Raw genomic sequence first — 21,550 nt, 5'->3', positions numbered from 1 at the left:
GTACTACTCGATCGTCAATCACATCCAGCTCATTCTCCAGCTGTTTGAAGACTGAGACAGAAGGCAGCCCCGAAGCTTGTGAGAGCTGCGGGAGTCGTGCTGAGACCTGAGATCCAGAAGGGACCTAGCTGGACCTGTCCCAATAGCACGAACGGGTTGCTTCCATGTGTGAGGCAACAGCGCAAAGAGGGCAGCTACAACTATAAAGAGCTGCTCTCGGGGCCAGAGAACCCGGGTTCGACCGAGCATGGGTACGGCGAGGTGCTTCATCAGGACCTGCAGCGGCCCCTTGGACGCCGCCGTTCTCACCATCTTTATCCGCTACGGCTTGGAGAACACCATCATCAACCCAATGCAGAACGTTTTCACAAAGCTATCCCGCCTCGGCTCCGACACCGCTCTACGCAGCGCATCCTTCGCTGCGTAAACCATGCGGGTGTGATTCTGGGCAACTCCAATTCCTCCAACCCCATCGCTTAGTCCACAGACCCATCCCACCTCAAGATCGTAGTTGCCAGGATGGGTAGACTGCAGGTGGCCTAGAACGATGCGAAGCCGCGACAATTCACACGATGAAGGAAGCTATAAACGGCCCGCCACCGCGTTTCTTGGCTCCCTTGGCGTCCGGGTCTTGACAAACATACTAACCAGCATATGCAGCATCGAGTCGGCAATCTGGAAACTGTCAATTATTTGGAGCTCCATGTCCCGGGGCTGATTGACGCCCTGCTCTGAGACCTGTCGAACGAGGGTCCGGTGCTCTCGTTCGCCTACAGCAAGCTCCAAACACTGGCTTCAGATCTGCCTACCATGAGCATCTCCGGCGCGCTCAAAGCCTTTGCCGCTAACCTGGTAGAGGGGATACTCCTTTTCGCCTCAGTGGTCGTGGAAGCTCTCCTGGATGTGATTAAGACCATAGGCGTAATCTTTATGGGCATCGCAAGTACGAAGCGTTATGTCGGACATTCTTGACTTGACCGGCGCTCTGGAAAGATCTTCCCTGGAGTTCTTCATTCGGATGAGTGCGGTGAGCTACGACGTGGTCTATTACAAGATTGTTCAGGATCAAGCGCCGCTCCCGAAGCGACGATGCGAATGCCATCGTTCCCGAAAACAGCTGGGAAATCATCATGGGGTATTCGGACAGACCGCGTTAGAGGAGCAGGAGGCCGTGAATGAAACTGGCGCACGCGAGGAATGGTCTGTTATGCAGCGAAGGACCTACCGTGGCGTGCCCGGCTATGTGAATCTCTTTGCACAAGCCTTCAGGCAGCCGTCGTGAGATGCCTCGCGGCCGAAAACGCAAATGACAACTCATTTCTCCCGATCGGAATTTCATACTTTCTTGGCGCATGCATGGTTCGCAACGTTTCATCGACGTCCGCCTACGGCAATTACCCACGGCAGTTGCCCACGTCATTCGCCGAAACAGTACTGCCAAGCTTACTGCACAACGTGCCATGCTTCTATCATTTTAACAGGTGGATATTTCTTTTGCTGTAGATCGTACGATTCCCGACTGGGTGCGGCGGGGGTAACAAAACTCTTTACTTTATCAGATTCATCTTATCAGATTAATCTTATCAGATCAGCATCACCGGGATATTGGTTACCCACTACCTACACCATCAAAGCAGATCAACAATATTGGTGACACACCGGGCCCACGTATAGCCAAGAAGGAAGGCTTCAAGACCCCATAACATTGTTCCTCACCCATGACGGCAATTTGTACCCAATTATTGCAAACTTTTCAACGTGGATAGTGTTTATGGTACGTAAGCACCTTCAGTGTATTTCTATATATACGAGGCCGATCTACATGTTAGAAAGCGTGCTTCTCCTTGTGCAAGAGTCCGCGCTGCATAGGTCAGGCGCTATCTGCCATGCATTCCCTTATACAGTACCACACCTTGCCGAGCTGGGGGCGGCTACTGCAGATTGCCGTCCCTGGGGCCGCCCTCTTCATAATTGTGTCCTGGTGGCTACACAGGACGTTGCTTACTACGCGCTACCCTAAGAATCTACCCCGCCTTGGCCAGAAGGAAGGAGTATCATGGAAAGACATGCGGCAACGGTACATGGACGACAGCTTGTCCATGTTCAACCATATTTATGAGAACGTAGGTTGGCCCATGATCGTCTACCAGGGCAGCGAATACTTAACGACAAATTCTAGTACTCCAAGAAAGGAATAACCGTCCTAATCCCCGTATTCGGGTCCTGTGACGAGGTGATCCTGCCGAACTCAAGCCTGCAATGGCTGGCACGACAGCCCGACAATGTCGCCAGCTCCATGCAGGCCCAGATCGACAACATCTGTCTCGACTACACTCTCGGCCACGAGTACGCACACGACCCCTGGGGCGGCGAGCTGGTCAAGACGGGCCTGAACCCCACGCTCGACGCCATTTGCGCCGTCATGAACCCCGAGGCCGTCGCGGGCGTGGATGACGTCCTAGGCCAGCCCGACGACTGGAAGGAGATCCCGCTGTTCCCCACGTGCCGCGCCCTGCTGGGGCGCGTAACGCTCGCCTTCACGCTGGGCGACTCGCCCGAGGGCCACAAGCTGTGCCGCGACCCGGACTTCATCGCCGTCTGCTACGCCGTGCTCGACGCCATGCTCGGCGCCGCGGGCGAGCTGGCCGGCGTGCGGCCCGCCCTGCGGCCCCTGTACGGCGTCTGGGCCGCGCGGCCCGTCAAGGCGAAGCTGGCCGACATGCGCCGCCGCTTCGCGCCGCTGTACCGCGAGCGCCTCGCCCTCGTGGACGGCCAGGCGGCGGGCGAGAAGAAGGCGACGGAGGAGCCCCGCGACCTGCTGCAGATGCTCATGCGCCACGCCGCGGCGCACCGGCCGTGCGAGCTGCGCAGCCTCGACGCCATGACGCGGCGGCTCGCCGTCAGCAACTTCGGCAGCATGCACCAGTCGGTGCTGACGCTGCACAACCTGATTCTGGACGTGGTGGGGAGCGACGCGGGGCACGGCACCGTCTCGGCGCTGCGCGGCGAGGTGGCGCGTGTGATCCTGGGGGGGCTCCTCCGACTCCGACGTCTACGACCCCGCGACGCACACGTGGACCCGGGCCAAGGCCGCGGCGCTCGTGCGCGCCGACAGCTGCGCGCGCGAGACGCAGCGCGTGCACTCGTTCCTGGGCCGCGCCGTGCAGCGGCGCGTCGTGGCGCCCTCCGGGCTCGTGACCGAGGACGGCGTGCGGCTGCCGCGCGGCGCCATGGTGTCGGTGCTGACGCACCAGGCGCAGACGGACGGGGAGCTGCTGCCGGCGGAGACCTGCGACGACAGCAGCAGCAACAGCAGCAGCAGCGGCCCAGAGGTATACGACCCGTTCCGGTTCGCGCGGCCGCGCCTCGCCGCCGCCGCCGATGCCGACGCCGGTGCCCAACGCCCGGCGGCGCTCGGCCATCTCAGCTTCGCGGCCACGGGGCCCGACTACCTGCCCTTCAGCCACGGGCGCCACGCCTGCCCTGGACGCTTCTTCGTCGACGTCGAGCTCAAGATGGTCCTCGCCGCGCTGCTGATGAAGTACGACGTCGAGTTCCCCGAGGACTACGGCGGCAAGCGGCCGCCGAATGTCTGGTTTGCCGGGTTCGGCATTCCCCCTTGGAGGCGAAGGTGCGGGTGCGCAGGCGGGGTGCAAAGGCGTAGAGCCTGGTGTCGTCTGGGGGGCTGCAAGGCCTTATCATGGTATCGGGTTCTTTGAGAAGGCGAAGATAGAAATTTTAAAACAAGAAGCATGTTATAATAGGTGCTGCGGTCGGCAACATGAGTTTCTCTTTTAGTGTCGGTGGTATCACTTTCAACCCAATAAGGCGCCCTCTTGCTGCAGATTCCGATTTTTGTGCGTATATTAAACTGTGACCCGGAGCCATCATTGTGTCATATAGGACTCGTAAGCAGTAGTTAAGCTCACGATAGTCTTTCCCAACAGACTGAGGGAGAGTCAGCTTCGTTCCTAGTCGACCAGAGAGTCAAGGACATAGCTGGTATGCTCAGCGTGAAGTCAAGTACTAAGGGCGTGTTTCCTTCAACCAACTGACTCCTGGCTGATTGTGCGAGCGGTACGCGGACAGCTGGCAGGATCGGATGTTCTATTAGCTGGCTTTTCAACCGATCAGCCTATCTACTAAAAGAAGTTTTGCCTTAGTCCGCGCAGCGGCACTGGAGACACGGCACCGTTTTTCCGGCGAAGTAACTCCAAATGCATAATGGAAACAATTAATTATTGAGATGGCATATTGTACATTGACCCATACCAGAGCCTGGGGCACCGGGTGACGAGACATGAATGACGGTTAAACAAAATCTTCTCAGCCAGCCGTTGATGCTAGCTTGACCTTCATCAACATTCCATCCACAGGCTTACCGGCAATCCTGAACGTCTGGAATATGTTAGTTTCACTAGAATATATCTCAGATAATTCGCATACTCACATTGTAAACTTCCGAATTGACTTTGAGCTGACCATTCTTGCCAAGAATTGGTCGACCCTGTTTGTCTAGATCGAGCTCCCCTAAACCGATCTTGGTGAAATCGTATCGCCGCGCCAGCATAGCGACGAGGATGCGGAGCTCAATGTTGGCCAGCTCTTGTCCTATGCAGTTTCTAGGCCCTCGCTCGAATGGTCGCCAAGCACTGGCAGGAGGGGCGTCGGTGGCGGATGCGAGCCACCGTTCTGGTATGAAGTCATTCGCCGTGTTCCCATAGACGGCTGGGTCGCGATGTATAATGTTGTGATTGAGATACAACCAGCAACCGTCGAGACTGTAATCGCCTCCCTCGGGTGTGGAAACGACAAAGCCCGATCCTGGTCTGGCTACGCGGATGGAGCCCGCGGGCGAATGCAGACGTAACGTCTCCTTCAGAACGGCCGAAATGTATTGCATACGATGCACAATCTCGTTGCCCCCGGGCGCCAGAAGCATCGCCTTGATGATGGCCGGGTCACGCGCACCATCTCGCCCGAATAGAGCATCCAGTTCGTCGTGGACACCTTTCAGGGCGTGGGGTGTACGAAAAAGCTCGTAGATTGCCCAGTCGAGTACAGCGCTTGTGGTGTCGTGACCCGCGAAAAGGAACGTTTTAAGCTGGTCGCAGGTCTCCTCCATTACCTCAGGCGTTAGACTGTCGATATCCTGTAAGCTCAGTGCCACGATTGTTCGTAGCCTAACCGGTTCTTTGTTGTCTCGCTCTCGAGATTTCATGTCGGTGAAACTCCGATGGACGATATCTCGTAACTGGCGTGAGATGAGCTGTCCAAGTCGACGACGTCTTAAATGGGCGAGGGGCGCTACCCACCAAGGGAACTGGAGTTTGTCGTCGACGAATGCTACGGGGACAGGCGTCAGACATGGGTTCCATTAATACAGTATCGGAACTGTTTACTCACTCTTCATCAGCTGTTTGAATGTACAGACCAGATCACCCTGGCGTTCCACATATTGGGCATCCATGCTTTCATTGACGGAGACGGCTCCAATGACGTCAAATGTGAGATTGGTTGTTATCTCGTCCAGTGAAAACGTTTCTCCGCTTCGCACAAAGGCATCGATGTTCTCGATGTACAGATCCATCTTCTCCAATATGACTGGCAGAAGAGTCATGAGGTGCTGCGGGGCAAAGCCAGCATTGAATCTCCTACGAATCGCCTTCCATTCAGCGTCCTGTACCGAATTAGTGACGTCTGAGCCTCAAGGGCTTGATCACTTACCTGCTTGATTAGAATCGACTTGTGTCCGATCAAGTCTTTAGCGTGATCCAGTGACCACGATTTCGGGGCGCTGTATGGGAACGCATTTGAAGGTTTCGAAATCTGTTCAGCAACTTGGTGACTAGCAATGACAGCCATTGGAGGGACAATTGGCCAGTTGTCGACTAGCATGATTGGTGGTTGCCCCAGCTCTCGGTGCATACCGGCAAGCATGTCGTCTTTTGTTTGGTATAGTTATGTCAGATTCATGGTAACGATTCGTCTCTCGTGGGCCGATTTCTTACCTGGATGTCGATCGAGCTTGCCGCGCTTAGTGAAATCGTAAAATACCTTGAGGTGTCCCCAAAGGAGAAAGGACGGAAGCTGTGGAAGATGGCCATACTGTCTAAACCGTTTGCAGTACAACTTCTGGTACAAAATGGCTACAGTGATGAGCACTGCCGTAATTGCGAGCGTCTGCATTGGTTGTGCTGAAAGTCTGTCCAAAGCCATCACGAGCAGTTATTTGAGAAAAGAGTAGGTGATGGGTGGGAGAGAAAAAGCACCCGGAAAAGAGTGTCCAAGAAGAAACGCCAGCAATCCCTCAATTTCGTGCCAAGATTCAGCAAGGATCGAAATGTGGTGCGCACATGAAGGTACAAAGGGTTGGTCCGTTGGGAAAACAGAACCCTGGCCCTGCAACCCCCTTGCTGCAGTGTGACCGTCACCAACTTGATTCCTGAGCAATTTATTTTCCTAGGTATTACCTGGCCTCCCCCTTTCTATGCAACCGTCTCAATTACTAACCACACCTTCACGCTCAACAGACGAGCCAACCTCAGGACTTGACAGCCAGACAGCCTGGTAAATCTGCATCTTGCTACGAAAGCTGGTAGACAGTGGGCATACTATCCTTTATACAGTACATCAGCCATCTGCCCAACTCTTCAACAACTTCGACCAGCTACTACTGCTGAGGGACGGGGCCACACTCTACTTCGGGGAGATTGGTTCAGGTGCCTCTAAGCTAGCCGGGTATTTCGAGGCAAGGGGGGCCCGCAAATGTCTTGCAGGCGAGAACCCAGCCGAATGGATGCTGGAAGTCACCGAGGCCCCAGCAAAGCGCTTCTCCGAAAGCCAAAGCTGGGCCAATGAGTGGCAGTCGAGCTCCGAGAGGGAGACCGTCACGCGCCATCTTCAAGGTCTTTCAGCAGATGGTGGCCGAGCATCCAAGACCCAAGCTAAAGCATCGGTTACAGACGAAGGCGAGTTTGCGGTACCGCTTTGGCAGCAAATTAATGTTCTGATGAAGCGTTTGTTTCGGGACCATGGAGGGACCCGGTTCACTTACACACGAAGACTGCAGTTTGCATTGGCTTGGTAAATTTATCCTACCACGCACAACACTCAGAGCTGACGGTTGACAGGGCCTTGTCAATGGCATCTCCTTTTACAATTCCGACCATGACATCCAAGGTCTTACAAACCTGCTGTTCTCAATCTTTCTCATCTCCCAGCTCTTCAGTATCCTAAGCATGCTCATCATACCGCGCTTCGCCAGCGGGCGCGGAATCTTCGAAGCCCGGGAGAAGCACCCCAGGACCTATTCGTGGATCGCGCTGGTGATGATGAACGTCGTGGTCGAGTTCTTCTGGCTTTCCATCGTGTCCGTCCTCCTCTTCGTGTGCTGGCCTGAGCGAAGCCTGAGCAAAAGCGGCGAGAGGTTATGTAATCACTAGCGTCCAGATTGACGTGGTATAATAGACTAAATCAGTTCGTGGCGACTAGCTCCCCTGACGTCTCCGGGGTTGTGGTTTTCCCAGGTGGGCAACGAATGAGTACGCGTTTTCCGTCTGTTTCGCGGCGTGTTTGAATCCAGAATGAGGGAATCAATCTGGTGGCGCGCGAGCGTGAGCGCAGCCAAGAGGCCCGCGTGCGAGCCCCCTATGATCAGTACATCTGCAATGGCGTCATCCAGGGCGTCTACCGGACGGTGACTAGATCAGAGCCCCAGCCTGCCATACTCCCAAAGTTGCAGTTCCAGGTACTGATGTCTCGTTCAGGGAGTATTCCATTGCCTGTTCTGCCACGGCTATAAGCAAAGCGGCAGTTCCTCCACGGGCGTTTTAGCTATTAACAACCTCGCGTCAATCTCTATCGCGCTCCATGTCTCTCGTAATTTGGCCCAGCTCACCAAGACTGTCACCACCTACACTCACGGCAACACCTCCCTTGCCTCTGATTCTGAAGCGGCCATTGGTCCAACCGCTCCGGTTTCGGTAGATAGCCGCCGCATTACCAAGTTCGTTCTCGGCTTCAACAAAACAGGCCTGACCATGCACTTTGAGGACGGCAGTGCCAAAGAAGAGGCATTCTTTGCCCACAAGCCCAAGAGCAAGCTCAAAAGCGACTACTTGGCACATGAATTGGGGCTGGAACTCACGCCGCAGGGTGACATCAAGGCAAGCAAATCCTTCGGAAAAACCAGCATGTTTGGGTACTTCGCCGCCGGAGACTGCGCTTCGTTTCTGAAAACATCGCCAAACGCGCTGAACACCGGTGCGAACAATGCGATGGGCTTGGCGAGTCACATCCAGAGTAGGATGTACGGCTAAACATGTGTGAGCGAGGCAATGCAGTAGATAGGATCGAACTAATACATGGCCTCTGACTGGTTGCGGTTTCTTTGGTCATTGATATGTTGTTAAAATAGGCATCAAGATTCCACGCGAGAATGACTTCGCGTATCATTCTACAAAACCCCTTAGCTATGTTGATTCGGCCCAAGGAGGCATAGGGGTCTCCCCGTCTTTTCAAGAGGTAGCAGGAGAGAAAACATGATCCATGTCACCAACCAAGACATGGCAGGAAGGTCCAAGGATCGACCTATAAAGCAATGATTATTCATTGCCTCATTATCTTTGGCCAAGCCGTACGGTTGGAAACCACCCCACGGAAATACTGTCCTGCTGAGACCTGCCTGGATTGGAATGCCGAGATGCGACGGTTACAAGTTGCAACAGCGATAGATAAGACGTACATATAGTAGGTAGGTCGGCAGGGTAGCAGTTGGGTGTTGCTGCATCAAGCATGTAGGAATGCAGATGTTGTGTCTTGCAGGTGGATCCATGCCTTTCTTTTCCTTGATATGGTGCATGCCTTCTAGCCACTGACGATTCATTTGTGGTACGAGAATGCGTCATCTCCCGCCTTTCTGTTTTCGTTTCTGATAGAATTGATTGTGCATGCGTGTAAACCAGATTTCGAGGACTCTTCGCATATGACGTTGTTGTCAGAGGGTTCCTAATTGGCCGAGGTTTCCTGGTCATCGACGTAGCGTCGAGATATATTAAAATCCGGGGTAGCGACATATCGGCTGCGGCTTCTCATTCGTGGCGCTCGGATTTAACCACAGTAGGCAATCACTGCTTGTTGGGTCGCACTTTCTCCTTCTTCCGGTGCCGCCTCGTTCTGCCCCCTGATCCTTGGCAGGACGATGGCCTCATCCGGATAAAGAGGCACATATTATGGGCAGGCCAAATAGGTCCACCGCGCCAAGGCTTCGGATGCGAGCCTCCTGCATCTTCAGATAAGCACGCACATGTTCTTGTCCCTTGTCTGCCGCTCTCACTGAGGGGGTCTGTTTACGTCTGCCGATATCCAACTCTTGGCAGCCATATACCAGGAGTCCCAAGATGGAACGTGACAATATCCCTGCGGAGGACCGAGATCTTTCTTTTTCGTTTGGGTCTGTTTGCCCTCGGAGCTTCGGATATGATCCGAGGCGAGGGGATGTCAAAGGCCAGGATAAGAACGCCCTCTCTTGCTCGTTATTCTCGCCATGCTGCCTTTGCCTTTGCTCACCTATCCGATCGATTCTGCAAGATTCCAAGAGCCTTCCTCAGTCGCATCTAACATGGCGTTCAAACTCCTCGCCGCACTGGCCGTAGGCCTGTCCTTGTCTTCGATGGTCGCCTCTCATCCGGGCGAGAAGTTCGATAAGCGCGCCCACATGGAAGAACTGGCCAACGGTCATGCCGTCGCCGATGTGAACTCCCGAGCCCTTGAGGCTTGCCAGGCGAGGCCAGAGGTCAAGGCGAGAAAGGAGAGAGCCATCGCGCGACGAGCGGCCACTTTCGAGCGTCTTCGCCAGGAACGAGATCTCAACGACGGTAAGCAGTGCCTCCTCTCTAATCTACGCTTCCCCCATCAATCGACCCCTTAGACCACAAATCAAACCCCGCAAAGAAAGAGTAGTATTGGTTGACACCAATCACTCCTGTAGCCACCTTCCTCCACCGCCGCGACGCCGCATCGTTCCGCAAGTGGGCTGCGCAGTCACATGACTTCACGGGCAAGCTCCAGTACGACAAGAACACACCGGTCGAGGAGGTCTTCGGCGCCAACACTTCGTGCACGCTAGCGCCCGACAACGCTAACGGGCCCTACTTCGTGTACCAGGAGCACATCCGACAGGACGTGGTCGAGGGCCTCAAGGGAGTGCCGATGCACCTGGAGCTGCAGTTCATCGACGTCAACACGTGCGAGCCGGCGGAGCTGCTCATCGACATCTGGTCGTGCAACCAGACGGGGGCGTACAGCGGCGTCAGCGCGGCCGGGCAGAGCGGGCTGGCGTCGACGTACCTGCGGGGCGTGCAGCCGACAGACAAGGACGGCGTCGTCAACTTCGACACGCTGTTCCCGGGCCACTACGAGGGGCGGGCGACGCACCAGCACATCATCGCGCACGTCAACTCGACGGTGCTCGACAACGGCACCTACACGGGCGGGCACGTGGCGCACCTGTCGCAGCTCTTCTTCGACCAGGCGCTGCGCGACGCCGTCGAGGCCACGGCGCCCTACAACGCCAACAAGATCCCCCTCACCACCAACCTGCGCGACATGTTCACTGGCTACGCCGCCAGCCCCAAGTACGACCCCTTCGCCAACTACGTCGCGCTCGGCCAGGGGCTCGACAAGGGCCTCTTCGTCTGGGCCGAGCTCGGCATCAACACCAAGGCCAACTGGGACTACTACGCCACCTACGCCTCTGTCTGGAAGGAGGGTGGCGGCTACAACAACCCCAAGTTCAACATGTACATCGTCGGGACCCCTCCTCCTTCGCACGGCTGAGCGGAGACGGTCGGGTCTGATCTTGCATTGCATTTGAGAGAATGAGGGACGCATACAATGGTAGAAATGGGGTGGGAAGGGGTCTGGACGATACTGCGAGCACTACTATAAGATATATGTCCGCAAATTATGATCTATTGCATGCTCCATTTGCCAACATATGCCATGCGCTATATATGAGTGCATTGCAATGATGTAAAAGTACAGCACATTTTCGCAGGGTTTTAGGCGTTGGACTCAATCGAAATTGGCGTGGTGTTTTGCTAGTGGTAATGATAGCCGTTTAGCATTAAGTGTTTACTCAATTAGCACCTCAGAGAAAAGAAAAGAGTTCTTCTGGTCACTAAATAAATAAGAACGCGTGGCATTAAGTTGGAGGGAATGCAAAAAGATAAATGATGGGGTCTTGCCGGGGATCGAACCCGGGACCTCTCGCATGATAGCTGTAGGGTGAACCCTAAGCGAGAATTATACCACTAAACCACAAGACCGAAACCCGATCATCAGATGACTTGGTGATATTTTGGGCCGCTATTGGCGTATATTTTACAAATATTGCAGCACTCAGCCATAATCATTTACTTTGGTGGGAAGCTTGCTTTCTGCCCAACAGCAACAGCCATTTCGTACCATGCCTCAACACTTGATTGAGAGTAGTTGTTGCTCACCTACACTTTGTCAGAATGGATTTGCCACCTAAGTCTTTTCTTTCTTTGGTTCAGATAGAGCTACTACCTTGAGAATACGTTTTGAATTTGACACTCACCCGGCATAACTTTTCTTGGTTGTCTGTCTTCTGAGCGCCAGGAATCGATTGCATGCACGCTTACGTCTACGCAGACGACCGGGCCAACAGCTTGGAGCGCGATGAGGTCGGAAACCATATCAATCCACCGACAACCACATTTTGCAAAGGTGTAATAAGATCAAGTGTTGAGGTTTCATTGTTTATACATTTCAAATCCATCAACGTCTGTTCAATCCGTTAATTCCGCTCATGAACTTGCCGGAACAACGAAGCCGGACCTACAAGGGCCCATTAGCGGGTGGCGGATCCCTGGGAATGTTTAAGATCTCATCTTCTTCGAACAGATCCTCGAGGAAGGCGGACCGCGCAGGACTGCTGAAGATGAACTTCAATGTTGCCGATACCTTATCGTGAAACACCTCCACCAGAATTCCCATGAGCTCTCGCATCCCGTCCATCCGTTCTTGTGGAGTCGCGGAGTACGCGATGCCGTCCACGACGAGATACACCACCGCCTCGGATGGCAGCTCCTCGAGAAGGCAACGCAGCGAGTCGCATATGCTTGATATATCCTCTGGGTCCGTCCGATCGAGACAGTCCTGCAGAGCCGCCCTGGAGAAGCCAGCGTACTTATCTATGAGCTGCAAGAGTAGACTCATCGCTAGCTCGCTCGGGCTCGCAGCGGCGTCGCGGTAGTAGTTCTGATGCTGGCTGCAGAAGTAGGCTAGCACGACGACCTCCATTGCGGAGTGTGATTTCCTCGATTGCCGCTGCTGTTGCTGCAGTAAGGTGCCCGCAATTTTCGCCATGATGAACGAAGTCGAAGTATCCGAAGTCTCGGCACCACCGCTGAGGAGGTAAAGACACGGCTCGTCCACTGTCAACCAGGCACGCATGCGGGTGTTCCTCCGTATGGCATGGACGCGGTCCGTGTTGATTGGAGCGATGCTCGACGGCCTCGATAGCCGTACCAGTGCCTCAATGTCTTGTGAGATCAAGGATGGATCGTACTGCAATTCCTTGAGTATGTCCTTGGCGGTGATCTCCAGGCTCGGCGACTTCTTCTTCATGTTTCTCAACTCAAGTTCTGCACACAGCTCGAGTTAGTGCCTTGGGGCCCCAAGAGTCGTGAATAGCAACAACTCACGCTTCATGCCATCTCCAAGGATAAGCTCGCAATTCTCTCTAACGATCTTATCTATCGTTTCGAAGACCGTAGAGCGATCGAACATTCGTTCAATTCGTTTAACACTCGCCAAAGTCAGTTCCTGAGCATCGCCTGCATATTTCATCCTACCCCACATGACCTGGGTCGCCTTGTATTTCAGGTCTTTCGCAGCCACTTTGACTTCGGCGACACGTTCCTCCAGGTCGCTGTTCATCGCGTTTGGGTTCAAGAGGCGCTTAGCCCCAGCGACTGTACGTCAAGGGACAATATCAGTTACAGCACAGGGATAAGTGTCATTCAGCATGGCGGATGTTTGGACAGAGCTTACCCAAAGAGTTTAGGACGAACCAGCGGAGAATGTTATCCAGAGTCAAACAGATTTCAGTGTACAATTTGGCCATCCGCTTGTGCACGTTGGCGTCTTCGTCGGCAATCTCCACCCAGTCCAGACTATCTTCGATGATTCTGGGTAGCTTCTCAAGCGTTTTATAAACGTTGGCGCGGTGCATCCCGGTTTTCTCCAAGCATGTCAGGATAACGTTGAGTCCACCGCCAATGACCGAACCGAACATGTCGTCGGGAATCAACTGCGTGAACGCCTTTCCCGCCCCGGCCTTGTTGCACAGGGAGCGGAAAGCCTTCTTCGTCTTGCCCGTGACCCCTTTCATGTCTTTGTCGCGAGAGGATACTTTCTCCAGTATCTCGCAGGCCGCATCCATGGACGCCTGGATACCCTCCCACCCAGAGGAGTCAGATACTTCCATAGGTGGCAGTTTGAGTTTCTCCAGGCATTTGTTCGCCGTCTGGAGAAATGTCTTCTGGACTTCACTGTACTCGGCGTATATGCCTTCATAGTCTCTGTTCTCGGTCAGGATGATGCTTACGACCAGAATGGCTCTTCAAGCGACTCACAGCGCGTTGCTTCGCTGTTGACCCCTGAATACCAGCGTTTCATGTGCCTCGCCGTTCAGGGTTTCCATGAACTCGATCACTTCACCATGGCTGACGGGTACCAGGCTGGAACTAGGCCGCACTGCCATAGCGCGATTGATGTTAGTTGCGCAATGCTTCCAGCGCTCGAATTGCCACGGACTTCGCAAACATCTATTGATGTGGTGTTCAACCAGGCAAGAGGGCCTTCCGACCTCAATCATGAAATGATTTATTCGATTCTAGAAGAAATTGAGATCCTGGAAGGCCTATGTGGTGTCCGGAAGAACACCATGCAAGATGCTGTGCATGTGATTCAGGCGGAGAGGTTGCTACTTCACATGGATTGTCGTCTTACTTGCAGACTTAGCTCCAAAAGGGACGCAACTATCAACAAATCAGAGTCTGGCGATAATGCATTGGATGCATCAGTTTCATGCTTGCATGTAACTGATTGTCTTGTTCGTGCGGGACGGTGCACTGGATGCCTAAACCACGCAGGTTGCATATTGGGGGCTGAATATGAAGCTCCAGCATCTTTTCAATTCTCCGCAGTTCATCATCCCCAGGTTCAACAATGAAGCCGGAAAACATCTCTTCAATCACCTGCGGTACCCGAGGAGGCGATCTAAGCATATTGAACAACAGAAATCTCATGATGGCCGATTCCGGGCCACTGGTTCAGGCAACCAATGACAAAGGACCTGTCGAGCCCAAGGCAGCATTAGCACCGCCTTCTACAGACGATTCAACTCCGTCTGGCATTGAAGCTGCTCCAAGACAGGCTTCTGCGAGCCTCACGGAAGATCGAAGTGAAAAAGAAAGCGCAGCCAAAGCGGCCCTCCAAGAGGCGGCCCGCAAGCTGCGGGAGCTGGCGGCAACGAACTGTTACGATATCGTACAGGACATCCAGGATATCGACAGTGCCATCGCACAGCTGGTAGGAGAACGAGGACGGAAACAGACAGAGTCAGCTCCGCCGCGGCCACCACAGTCACCCAGTCCCGGCCCTCGCCGTCGTCGTCCAAAACGGGTCCGCCGTCGACATCGAAATGTCGTTGAGTGAGTGTATAACCCAATTGGCTGTGTTGAATTGATCATGACTGACTTTAACCCCTAGAGAGGAACGCGAGCGACCATGTGAAATACAGAGAGCCTCTATGGAAGAGTGGCCCCCAGAGGGCTTCTTAGACGACGAAGAAGAAGAAGATCGCCAATCGGTTCCTCATACTGACACATTGCCAGCAGTGATCCAAGTCTTTTACCGAAACATCCCTTCCACACTCGCAAACCCCGACGATATAACGTCGGAAGGAGATTTCAAACTTGCGCATCGCACTTCGCATGTTCGAGAGAAACCACAGAGAGTTTTGCTCAATTCGGCACTGTTAATCATGGATCTGGAGATCATATGTGGCTTGCCGTTGCCAAACCAACCTCAAGCGTAAGTCTCCGATTGCCCCCTGGCCTTTTGGCGTAAGGCCAATTCGCTACTTTTCTTTGATTCTAAATGGTCAAATAGGTTGATTCCGCCGTTCAAGATAAATTATGCTGGCCTTGTCTCTCATGATTGATAGCTGACAGAAACCGTGGAAAGCTGTTGGTTCACAACTGGCCTGGTATAGAAAATGCCCTCAAATCGTTGCAGGACCAACTAAAGGCCATGACAACAGGAGAGCAGGGCTCCTTTATCGACACCCTACAGCCAAATCCAAGCGATGACCAGTCTCGGGGCGTTTCGTCAACGCAAAACCAAAGCGACGCGAAGCCGGAAGAACTCCCCAAAAACGACGCAGAAGATGCGAAGAAGCTTTCAAAGGAGAAACTGATCCTGCGAATCAAGCATCTGAAGATTCTCGTCGACTTCATCAAGACAGATCTTGCGCATTTGATTGGACTCAGGCTGAACATTCGGGATGCAACGCTGGACTCAATCACGTTTGAAGAACTCTACCACTTGTATGCACCAGGGGACCTCATCATCAACAGGAAATCAAAAGTCGATCACCTGCATCAAGTGTATGCAGTAACTGGCGGTCGCACACGATTAGGCCGCACATTTGGCGTAGGAAACGGTATGGGAGACGAAGCGGACGATTCTCCGGATTCGGGCAATGGCACATGGACGGACGTAGTGATTGACTGCTTCCGCATGCGATGGGACGGGTTGCAGATCGGGCCCTTCCGCCTCACCCATCGCATTCGGCACTATGTTGGCGAGAGGAAGATCACTGACCTGGATTTCTACCCTGTTCGGTTCCGAGGCAACTCTGAGGAGATATGCAAAGCCTTAGAAGCACGCGGCAAGAGAGTGCTGGAATGCCATGGTCACATGAAGTACGATGGGCTCACCGTGGATGCCACCGGCCAGCAACCTTTGCTAGAAAATAGTTACTTCTCCCGTGCCGAACCACCGGCTTTGACTTACGAGTCTATCACCGGGGTCTCACAAGGTGGACAAGAGATCGAAGGTGATGTCTACATTGACATGAAGACGTACCACCAAACCCTTCAGCGGGAATTGCGAATATTTGAAAAGCTCCGAAGAGCCCGTCCAAGCGTCAGAGAGGTAACAGAGAATCCCCGAGGCTTCGAAAGGAACGGCGACTACCATACGGGCGACCACGATGTCGACGAAGCGAAGTCAGATGACTTTATGAACCGATACTTTCACCTGATCAACCCAAAGACCCCAGAAGAGCTCGAGGAGAAACCCGCGTGTCTAGCACTACTATCTCGTGCTGTGCCCGCTTACGAGTTCCGCTCGCGGGGTTGGAGTAAGGATATAACACCCGCGTATTATCTTTGGCTCCAAGATCTGACCACATGCACGCAGTATGGATTGACATCACCAAAATCGAACCAATTGACAAAAGCGATGAAACCCGAACTCGCGGGTGGAAAGACCTAGTGATTGACATCAAATACAGACGTCTCCTCGAGTCGCTTGTCAATAACCACGCGTCTCCAGCCGAGCAGAGGAGAATCCAGACAAAGATAGACGAAGGCACACCAACAGCCCAGATCGATCTTATCCAAGGTAAAGGACGAGGGTTGATCATCTTACTTCATGGGCCTCCAGGGACTGGCAAGACCTCGACAGCTGAGGCCATCGCTGCATACACTGGGAAACCTCTCTATGCTATTACGTGCGGAGACATTGGTAGGTCGCCAAGCACCATGCCATATACATGAACTGAATGCTAACAATCGGCAGGCCTAGATGCGGACGAGGTTGAGGAGAAACTTCTGATGCACACCCGCCTGGCGGAGAAATGTGAGTTTCTCACCTCACCTTCTAAAAGCGTGTTTCTCAAGCATGGCTGCTAAATCAAACACCTAGGGGGCTGTGTGCTCTTACTTGACGAAGCCGATGTCTTCCTTGCGCGTCGCGGGTGGAATGATGTAAAACGTAATGCGCTGGTATCAGTCTTCCTGCGCCGACTTGAGTATTATTCGGGTATCCTGTTTCTGACGACGAACATTGTCGGTCTCATCGACGAGGCCTTCAAGTCGCGCATCCACGTAGCGCTGCGTTACAAAACGATAAACGAGGACACAACGAAACGCATTTGGCACAACCTCCTACGGCGAATCAAGCGCGACAACCAGTTATCCGATGTTAAAATAACTTTCGACGACGAAGAGCTGCTCGAATTTGCCATGGAGCACTACGATGAACACCAGGACGACGAGACAACGTGGAATGCGCGACAGATTCGGAACGCCTTTTCGACGGCCATCGCCATGGGTCAGTTCGACCGGCTCGAGCGCATCCGCCAGGAAGGATTGACCCCCGATGAGGCGCGAGCCTCGGGCGACAAGAGTCTAGGCATGATCAGGTTGACGAAGCGCAACTTCCTCCGGATCGCCAACATCTCAGACGACTTCGAGCACTACATCAATTCGGTACGCGGGGCCGATACGGAGAACGCTCGCTTGAACCAGCAGCGCGACGATTCCTATCTGCAGGAGCGAGCACCGCCACGAAAAAAGTACAACCGCACCGCCTACCTGGATGACGACTACGCTCCGTCGCCGGGGGTCGACGTCGGGGCTACCAGGGCTCCTCCCAGCCGTCGCGGCCTGCGTACAAGGGCAAGTCTGCCGCCAGGAAGCCGACCAACTGGGGTGAGGACGATGCGAGAGACCCCGAGGTCGATGAAGGCCAGCACGATAGCGACAGGGGGCGGGACGGATGCGACGAAACCGCAGAGGACTTTCCGAGGACGAAGCGGATCCATGGCAGGATTGATTGAAGATTACAGTTTTTGCAGTCGATTAGACGGTCAGGTTGCACTCCCGCTTCCAGGATCAAGCCCAGTCTAGATCATGCATGTCCTCAAGTAGTGCTACTAGATTGCCCTGTTTTCTTTCGTCCCCTCATTCAAAATTGAGATACAGGAATCGGCGTGATGATAAAAAAGAATCGAGTCATATTTTTTTTCAGGCGCCCGATCGGTCGATTGATTTGATCGAGTGCTTGCTTACTTGCCTGAAGTTCAGGGCGTAAGGAGGGGGTGAGTGCCTGCTAAAAAATCGGAATCCGCCTAAATTGAAGTTAGCACAACTGCCCGCCTGCGTTCTGCATTCGAGCTGCCCAACCCACTCACTCACCCCCTTCCCCCCTCCCAATATTAGCACCATCAAGAAAACTCACCTGCTCTTGTCAAGTCGTCACGGTTCGCAAAATGCACTTTTGAAATTGGGTGTCACCGCAATTCTATTGATTGATTGATTGACCGATCAGTCGATTCCGCTATTTGGAACGACTCGAGAAAAATAAGGGGAAAGAGTATCTAGTCATATGCAGAACTCGGGTAGCCGCAACCGCAACCGCCAAACGCCGTGCCATTTCTTTGGTCATGTTCTTCGTTCGTTCATGTTAAAGTAAGGGTAAAAAAATAACCACAGGGTACAGAGCTTTTCATTCGTAATTTTCTTTCTTTCTTTTTTCCGCACTTTGGGGATATCCGCGATGCAATATTTCGGCTGCACCCTGATGCCGTGGGGGGTGTTAAATAAAAGAGGGAGAAGAGGGGAGAATAATAAAGGGAGAAGAAGTGAAATGAAACATAAAGAAGAATAGCATTTGTTCATTCATCATCAATCGTTCTGGTCCTGCTGGTGGTGGTAGCCGGCCAAGGCAACGTCATGCATCGATCGTATGTCGTAATTCGAGTTCTTCTGCGCGCCCTGCCGCAGCACCGCGATGGACGAGGGCACGGCGTTCATGTCGGCGCCCGCCGCCGCCGCCTGCGAGTACGACATGCGGCGCCCGCTAGACCGCGGCAGCGGCTGCTGCTGCTGCTTGGGGAACTCCTTCCGCCGCTCCTGCTCCGCGTGGCTCAGCCGGTACGTCGTCGACACCTCGTCCTCGCGCGCCGAGCTCGACTCCCGCTCCCGCTCTCGGTCCCGGTCGCGTCCGCGGTCCTTGTCGCGCTGCCCCCTGTCCTTCTCCCGCCGCTGCTCGCGCTGCCGCTGGTGGCGCCGCTCCTGGTCCCGCTCGCCCCGGCGCTCGGGCCCCGCGCGCTCGGCGCGCGACCGGATCGACGCCGTTGGACTGCTCGACCGCGGCAGCCGGGCGCCGCCGCGCAGGTTGAGGCTCAGTTGCGACTGGGAGGGGTTGTAATTGGCGTACTCGGAGGCGTGGTGGTGGTGGTTTTCGCCGGGCGGGGGCGTGGGCGGCGGCGGGGCGTTCGCGGCGGACGACGACGACTCGGGCGGCTGCTCTCCCCCAGGGCGGCCAGGGCCGCCTCGGCCGCCTCGCCGTTCTTGCGCTCGCGGTACGTCTCGAGGGCCTTGACGAGGACCTTGCGCATGGTGGCCTTGTTGACGTTGCGGCGGACGCGGTCGAAGTAGCGCGCGACGTCGCCCACGACCATGACCTGCGAGTCGTGGTCGATCTCGAGGATGTCGGCGTAGTTGACGCGCGACTCCTCCTTGACGCGCAGCTTGCCCGGCTTCAGCTCGATGGAGATCGGCGAGTACGGCAGGCGGTGGCGGTCGCCCTCGTTGGGCACGTCGCCCTCGGCGTAGACGTAGCCCTGCTGGTGGGTGTCGATGCCCGGCTTGGCGAACTCGATCTTGCCGCCATTGGAAATCGGGCTGGTTTTCGCGCGGGGTCGGTCAGTTTTTTCGTACTGGGAGCGAGCGAGCGCATGGAAGAGTGGCGCGTCGAGACTTACATGCAGACGCAGTGGTGGGGGAACGTGTCGCTATGGCGAAGCACAATGAAGCGGTTGTATCCGAGGCATTTCCACTCCCATTCGAATTCGTGCGTGTCCGCCCAGAGAAACTCGAAGACCTGCAAAGCGGCCTCTGTCAGCAATCCTAGCCGGTCGAATGGGCGCTTGGATCAATCGCCGCAACTTACGTCTCCGATGTTCAGATTCGAGGCCGGGCCGATCTCGTACCCCTTCCGAGCTGGAGTTCTCAGACTGTTAGCTCACGACTTTCTCTTCACCGGCGTAAAGAGATTTTTACTCACCTAATGGATGGGTGAAGGGCTCATCTTGGGGCGCCGTCGCGATGACGGGATCGTCCCCGTACCCGGAGTCACTCTTCGGCGCATGTATTGAAGGTTCACTTTTCCCCATCTCTTTGCGAGACAGATCAAAACTCGGATCAGACAAAGGAGGGAAGAGACAAGAGGCCACTACTAATGGCCCAGCACTAGGTAAATGCAGGACCTAGGGGGCGTCCGGTGTGTGGGAACAAAGTTTGGCCCTCCTCCGACCTAACAGCTGGGTTCGTCCTGCTATGAGCGAGATGGGCTGATCTTGATGGAGAGATCCCTGGCAGTATCTCTGAGAGGGGTGATCAATCAATGCAGCACATACACAATCAATGCTGCTTCGGCAACCATGTCTTCATGTGTCAAATCGTCGTCGAAGCTGTAGTGGTGCCCAAGAACCCACCTCTCCACAGCTTCATGCAGCGCCCTTCGTGGATTTCCTATCAATGGCCGCGATCGCGGTGAAGACCCACCAGCGGCCCGCCGTACCAGGCGGTGTGTTTGTTGGCAGCGCCACCGCCATTCGTCGCAAATTGGTCTGAATGCAAGAATGCTCGAAGCTCTCTTTTCTTCTGTGTTCGCCCTGGTTCTGCAGATTCGACGCAGGTGGCAGGCATGATGAACTAGGAAATTTGGCACGCCCGGTTTCTGCCCTTCACCCCTCTCTCCTCCCAAATCTCTACTGTGTGGGATGACCCGCGATGTCGCCAATCGACCCCTCCAAAGCCCCTCTGTCCTTCACGAATTGAACCTATGACGCTTCATCACCCGACAGATCGAACACCTTCAGCGAACACCAACCTTCCATACCAGCCAGAGAAGTGGACAGTGTGTCTGCCTAGGTATCTCTGGTGTCTAGCTTGGAAATACCCATGGCATTTGGTCAGGATCTGCTAGCGGCTTCTGGCGTTGGCCGCCATTGGTCGGCCATCTTACCGAGACTTTGACCATCACGCACGACCGCTCGTGTAAATCCTTACCGGTCAACCAGACACCAACTCCGGCGATAGCAGCACACACTACCCTATCGCTCTTATCGTATGCTTCAGGCTTATGCATTGCAGCCTGCTTTTGGCAGACTGGCATGTCGCCATTGGGCTTGGAAGCGTTTGGATCGCTGCAGATGTTCTCAAGATTTCCTTTTGTGGAAGGCCTCGGCGCCGCACTACTACCACCAGTGCTTCCTCTCCTTCCTCTCAAGGGAGAGTCGTCGTGTCCTTCCACGGCCATCTTGTGGCAGCTCAATGATGCCTGACGACTTCGCATCGTAAGATGCATCTCTGCACATTCTAGGCCGCGCTAGCCTTCATGGCCTTCGTGACGTTGAACTACCCATCACCTAGCACTG

The 21,550-nt window shown here is 54.5% G+C and overlaps 8 protein-coding genes across 8 annotated transcripts; 5 read left to right on the top strand and 3 right to left on the bottom strand.

Moving 5' to 3' along the window:
* Nucleotides 1-247: 247 nt before the first annotated feature.
* On the top strand, nucleotides 248-427 carry PG998_008662 (uncharacterized protein; the record flags this gene model as incomplete). Its single annotated transcript, XM_066875478.1, has 1 exon — nucleotides 248-427. One exon carries the CDS (start codon nucleotides 248-250, stop codon nucleotides 425-427), a length of 180 nt encoding a protein of 59 aa, XP_066731423.1.
* A 1,477-nt stretch (nucleotides 428-1,904) lies between these two features.
* Nucleotides 1,905-3,719, top strand: PG998_008661 (uncharacterized protein; the record flags this gene model as incomplete). Its single annotated transcript, XM_066875477.1, has 3 exons — nucleotides 1,905-2,123; nucleotides 2,180-3,010; nucleotides 3,090-3,719. Coding segments are annotated over 3 exons (1,680 nt in total), but the record flags the coding sequence as incomplete, so codon positions are not given.
* A 607-nt stretch (nucleotides 3,720-4,326) lies between these two features.
* PG998_008660 (cytochrome P450 monooxygenase) lies at nucleotides 4,327-5,898 on the bottom strand (the record flags this gene model as incomplete). The annotated part of the gene is made up of 4 exons (XM_066875476.1): nucleotides 4,327-4,398; nucleotides 4,451-5,346; nucleotides 5,407-5,680; nucleotides 5,728-5,898. The coding sequence occupies 4 exons, from the start codon at nucleotides 5,896-5,898 to the stop codon at nucleotides 4,327-4,329; spliced, it is 1,413 nt and encodes a 470-aa protein (XP_066731421.1).
* Nucleotides 5,899-7,241: 1,343 nt separating this feature from the next.
* On the top strand, nucleotides 7,242-8,321 carry PG998_008659 (uncharacterized protein; the record flags this gene model as incomplete). The annotated part of the gene is made up of 3 exons (XM_066875475.1): nucleotides 7,242-7,388; nucleotides 7,586-7,699; nucleotides 7,770-8,321. The coding sequence occupies 3 exons, from the start codon at nucleotides 7,242-7,244 to the stop codon at nucleotides 8,319-8,321; spliced, it is 813 nt and encodes a 270-aa protein (XP_066731420.1).
* A 1,226-nt stretch (nucleotides 8,322-9,547) lies between these two features.
* On the top strand, nucleotides 9,548-10,839 carry PG998_008658 (GPI anchored dioxygenase; the record flags this gene model as incomplete). Its single annotated transcript, XM_066875474.1, has 2 exons — nucleotides 9,548-9,878; nucleotides 9,992-10,839. The coding sequence occupies 2 exons, from the start codon at nucleotides 9,548-9,550 to the stop codon at nucleotides 10,837-10,839; spliced, it is 1,179 nt and encodes a 392-aa protein (XP_066731419.1).
* Nucleotides 10,840-11,865: 1,026 nt separating this feature from the next.
* PG998_008657 (uncharacterized protein) lies at nucleotides 11,866-13,795 on the bottom strand (the record flags this gene model as incomplete). Its single annotated transcript, XM_066875473.1, has 4 exons — nucleotides 11,866-12,674; nucleotides 12,735-13,004; nucleotides 13,084-13,613; nucleotides 13,668-13,795. 4 exons carry the CDS (start codon nucleotides 13,793-13,795, stop codon nucleotides 11,866-11,868), a joined length of 1,737 nt encoding a protein of 578 aa, XP_066731418.1.
* A 467-nt stretch (nucleotides 13,796-14,262) lies between these two features.
* Nucleotides 14,263-18,014, top strand: PG998_008656 (AAA family ATPase; the record flags this gene model as incomplete). The annotated part of the gene is made up of 6 exons (XM_066875472.1): nucleotides 14,263-14,747; nucleotides 14,806-15,129; nucleotides 15,270-16,462; nucleotides 16,522-16,848; nucleotides 16,903-16,962; nucleotides 17,029-18,014. 6 exons carry the CDS (start codon nucleotides 14,263-14,265, stop codon nucleotides 18,012-18,014), a joined length of 3,375 nt encoding a protein of 1,124 aa, XP_066731417.1.
* A 777-nt stretch (nucleotides 18,015-18,791) lies between these two features.
* PG998_008655 (uncharacterized protein) lies at nucleotides 18,792-20,284 on the bottom strand (the record flags this gene model as incomplete). The annotated part of the gene is made up of 5 exons (XM_066875471.1): nucleotides 18,792-19,412; nucleotides 19,493-19,793; nucleotides 19,874-19,992; nucleotides 20,062-20,111; nucleotides 20,176-20,284. 5 exons carry the CDS (start codon nucleotides 20,282-20,284, stop codon nucleotides 18,792-18,794), a joined length of 1,200 nt encoding a protein of 399 aa, XP_066731416.1.
* Nucleotides 20,285-21,550: the final 1,266 nt, after the last annotated feature.

The sequence above is a fragment of the Apiospora kogelbergensis genome, assembly GCF_038363985.1.
Source record: "Apiospora kogelbergensis strain CBS 113332 chromosome Unknown utg000005l_segment0_segment0, whole genome shotgun sequence".
NCBI lineage: Eukaryota > Fungi > Ascomycota > Sordariomycetes > Amphisphaeriales > Apiosporaceae > Apiospora > Apiospora kogelbergensis.
Note: the sequence above shows the minus strand (reverse complement) of the source record. Positions and strands in the feature narration are given on the sequence as shown.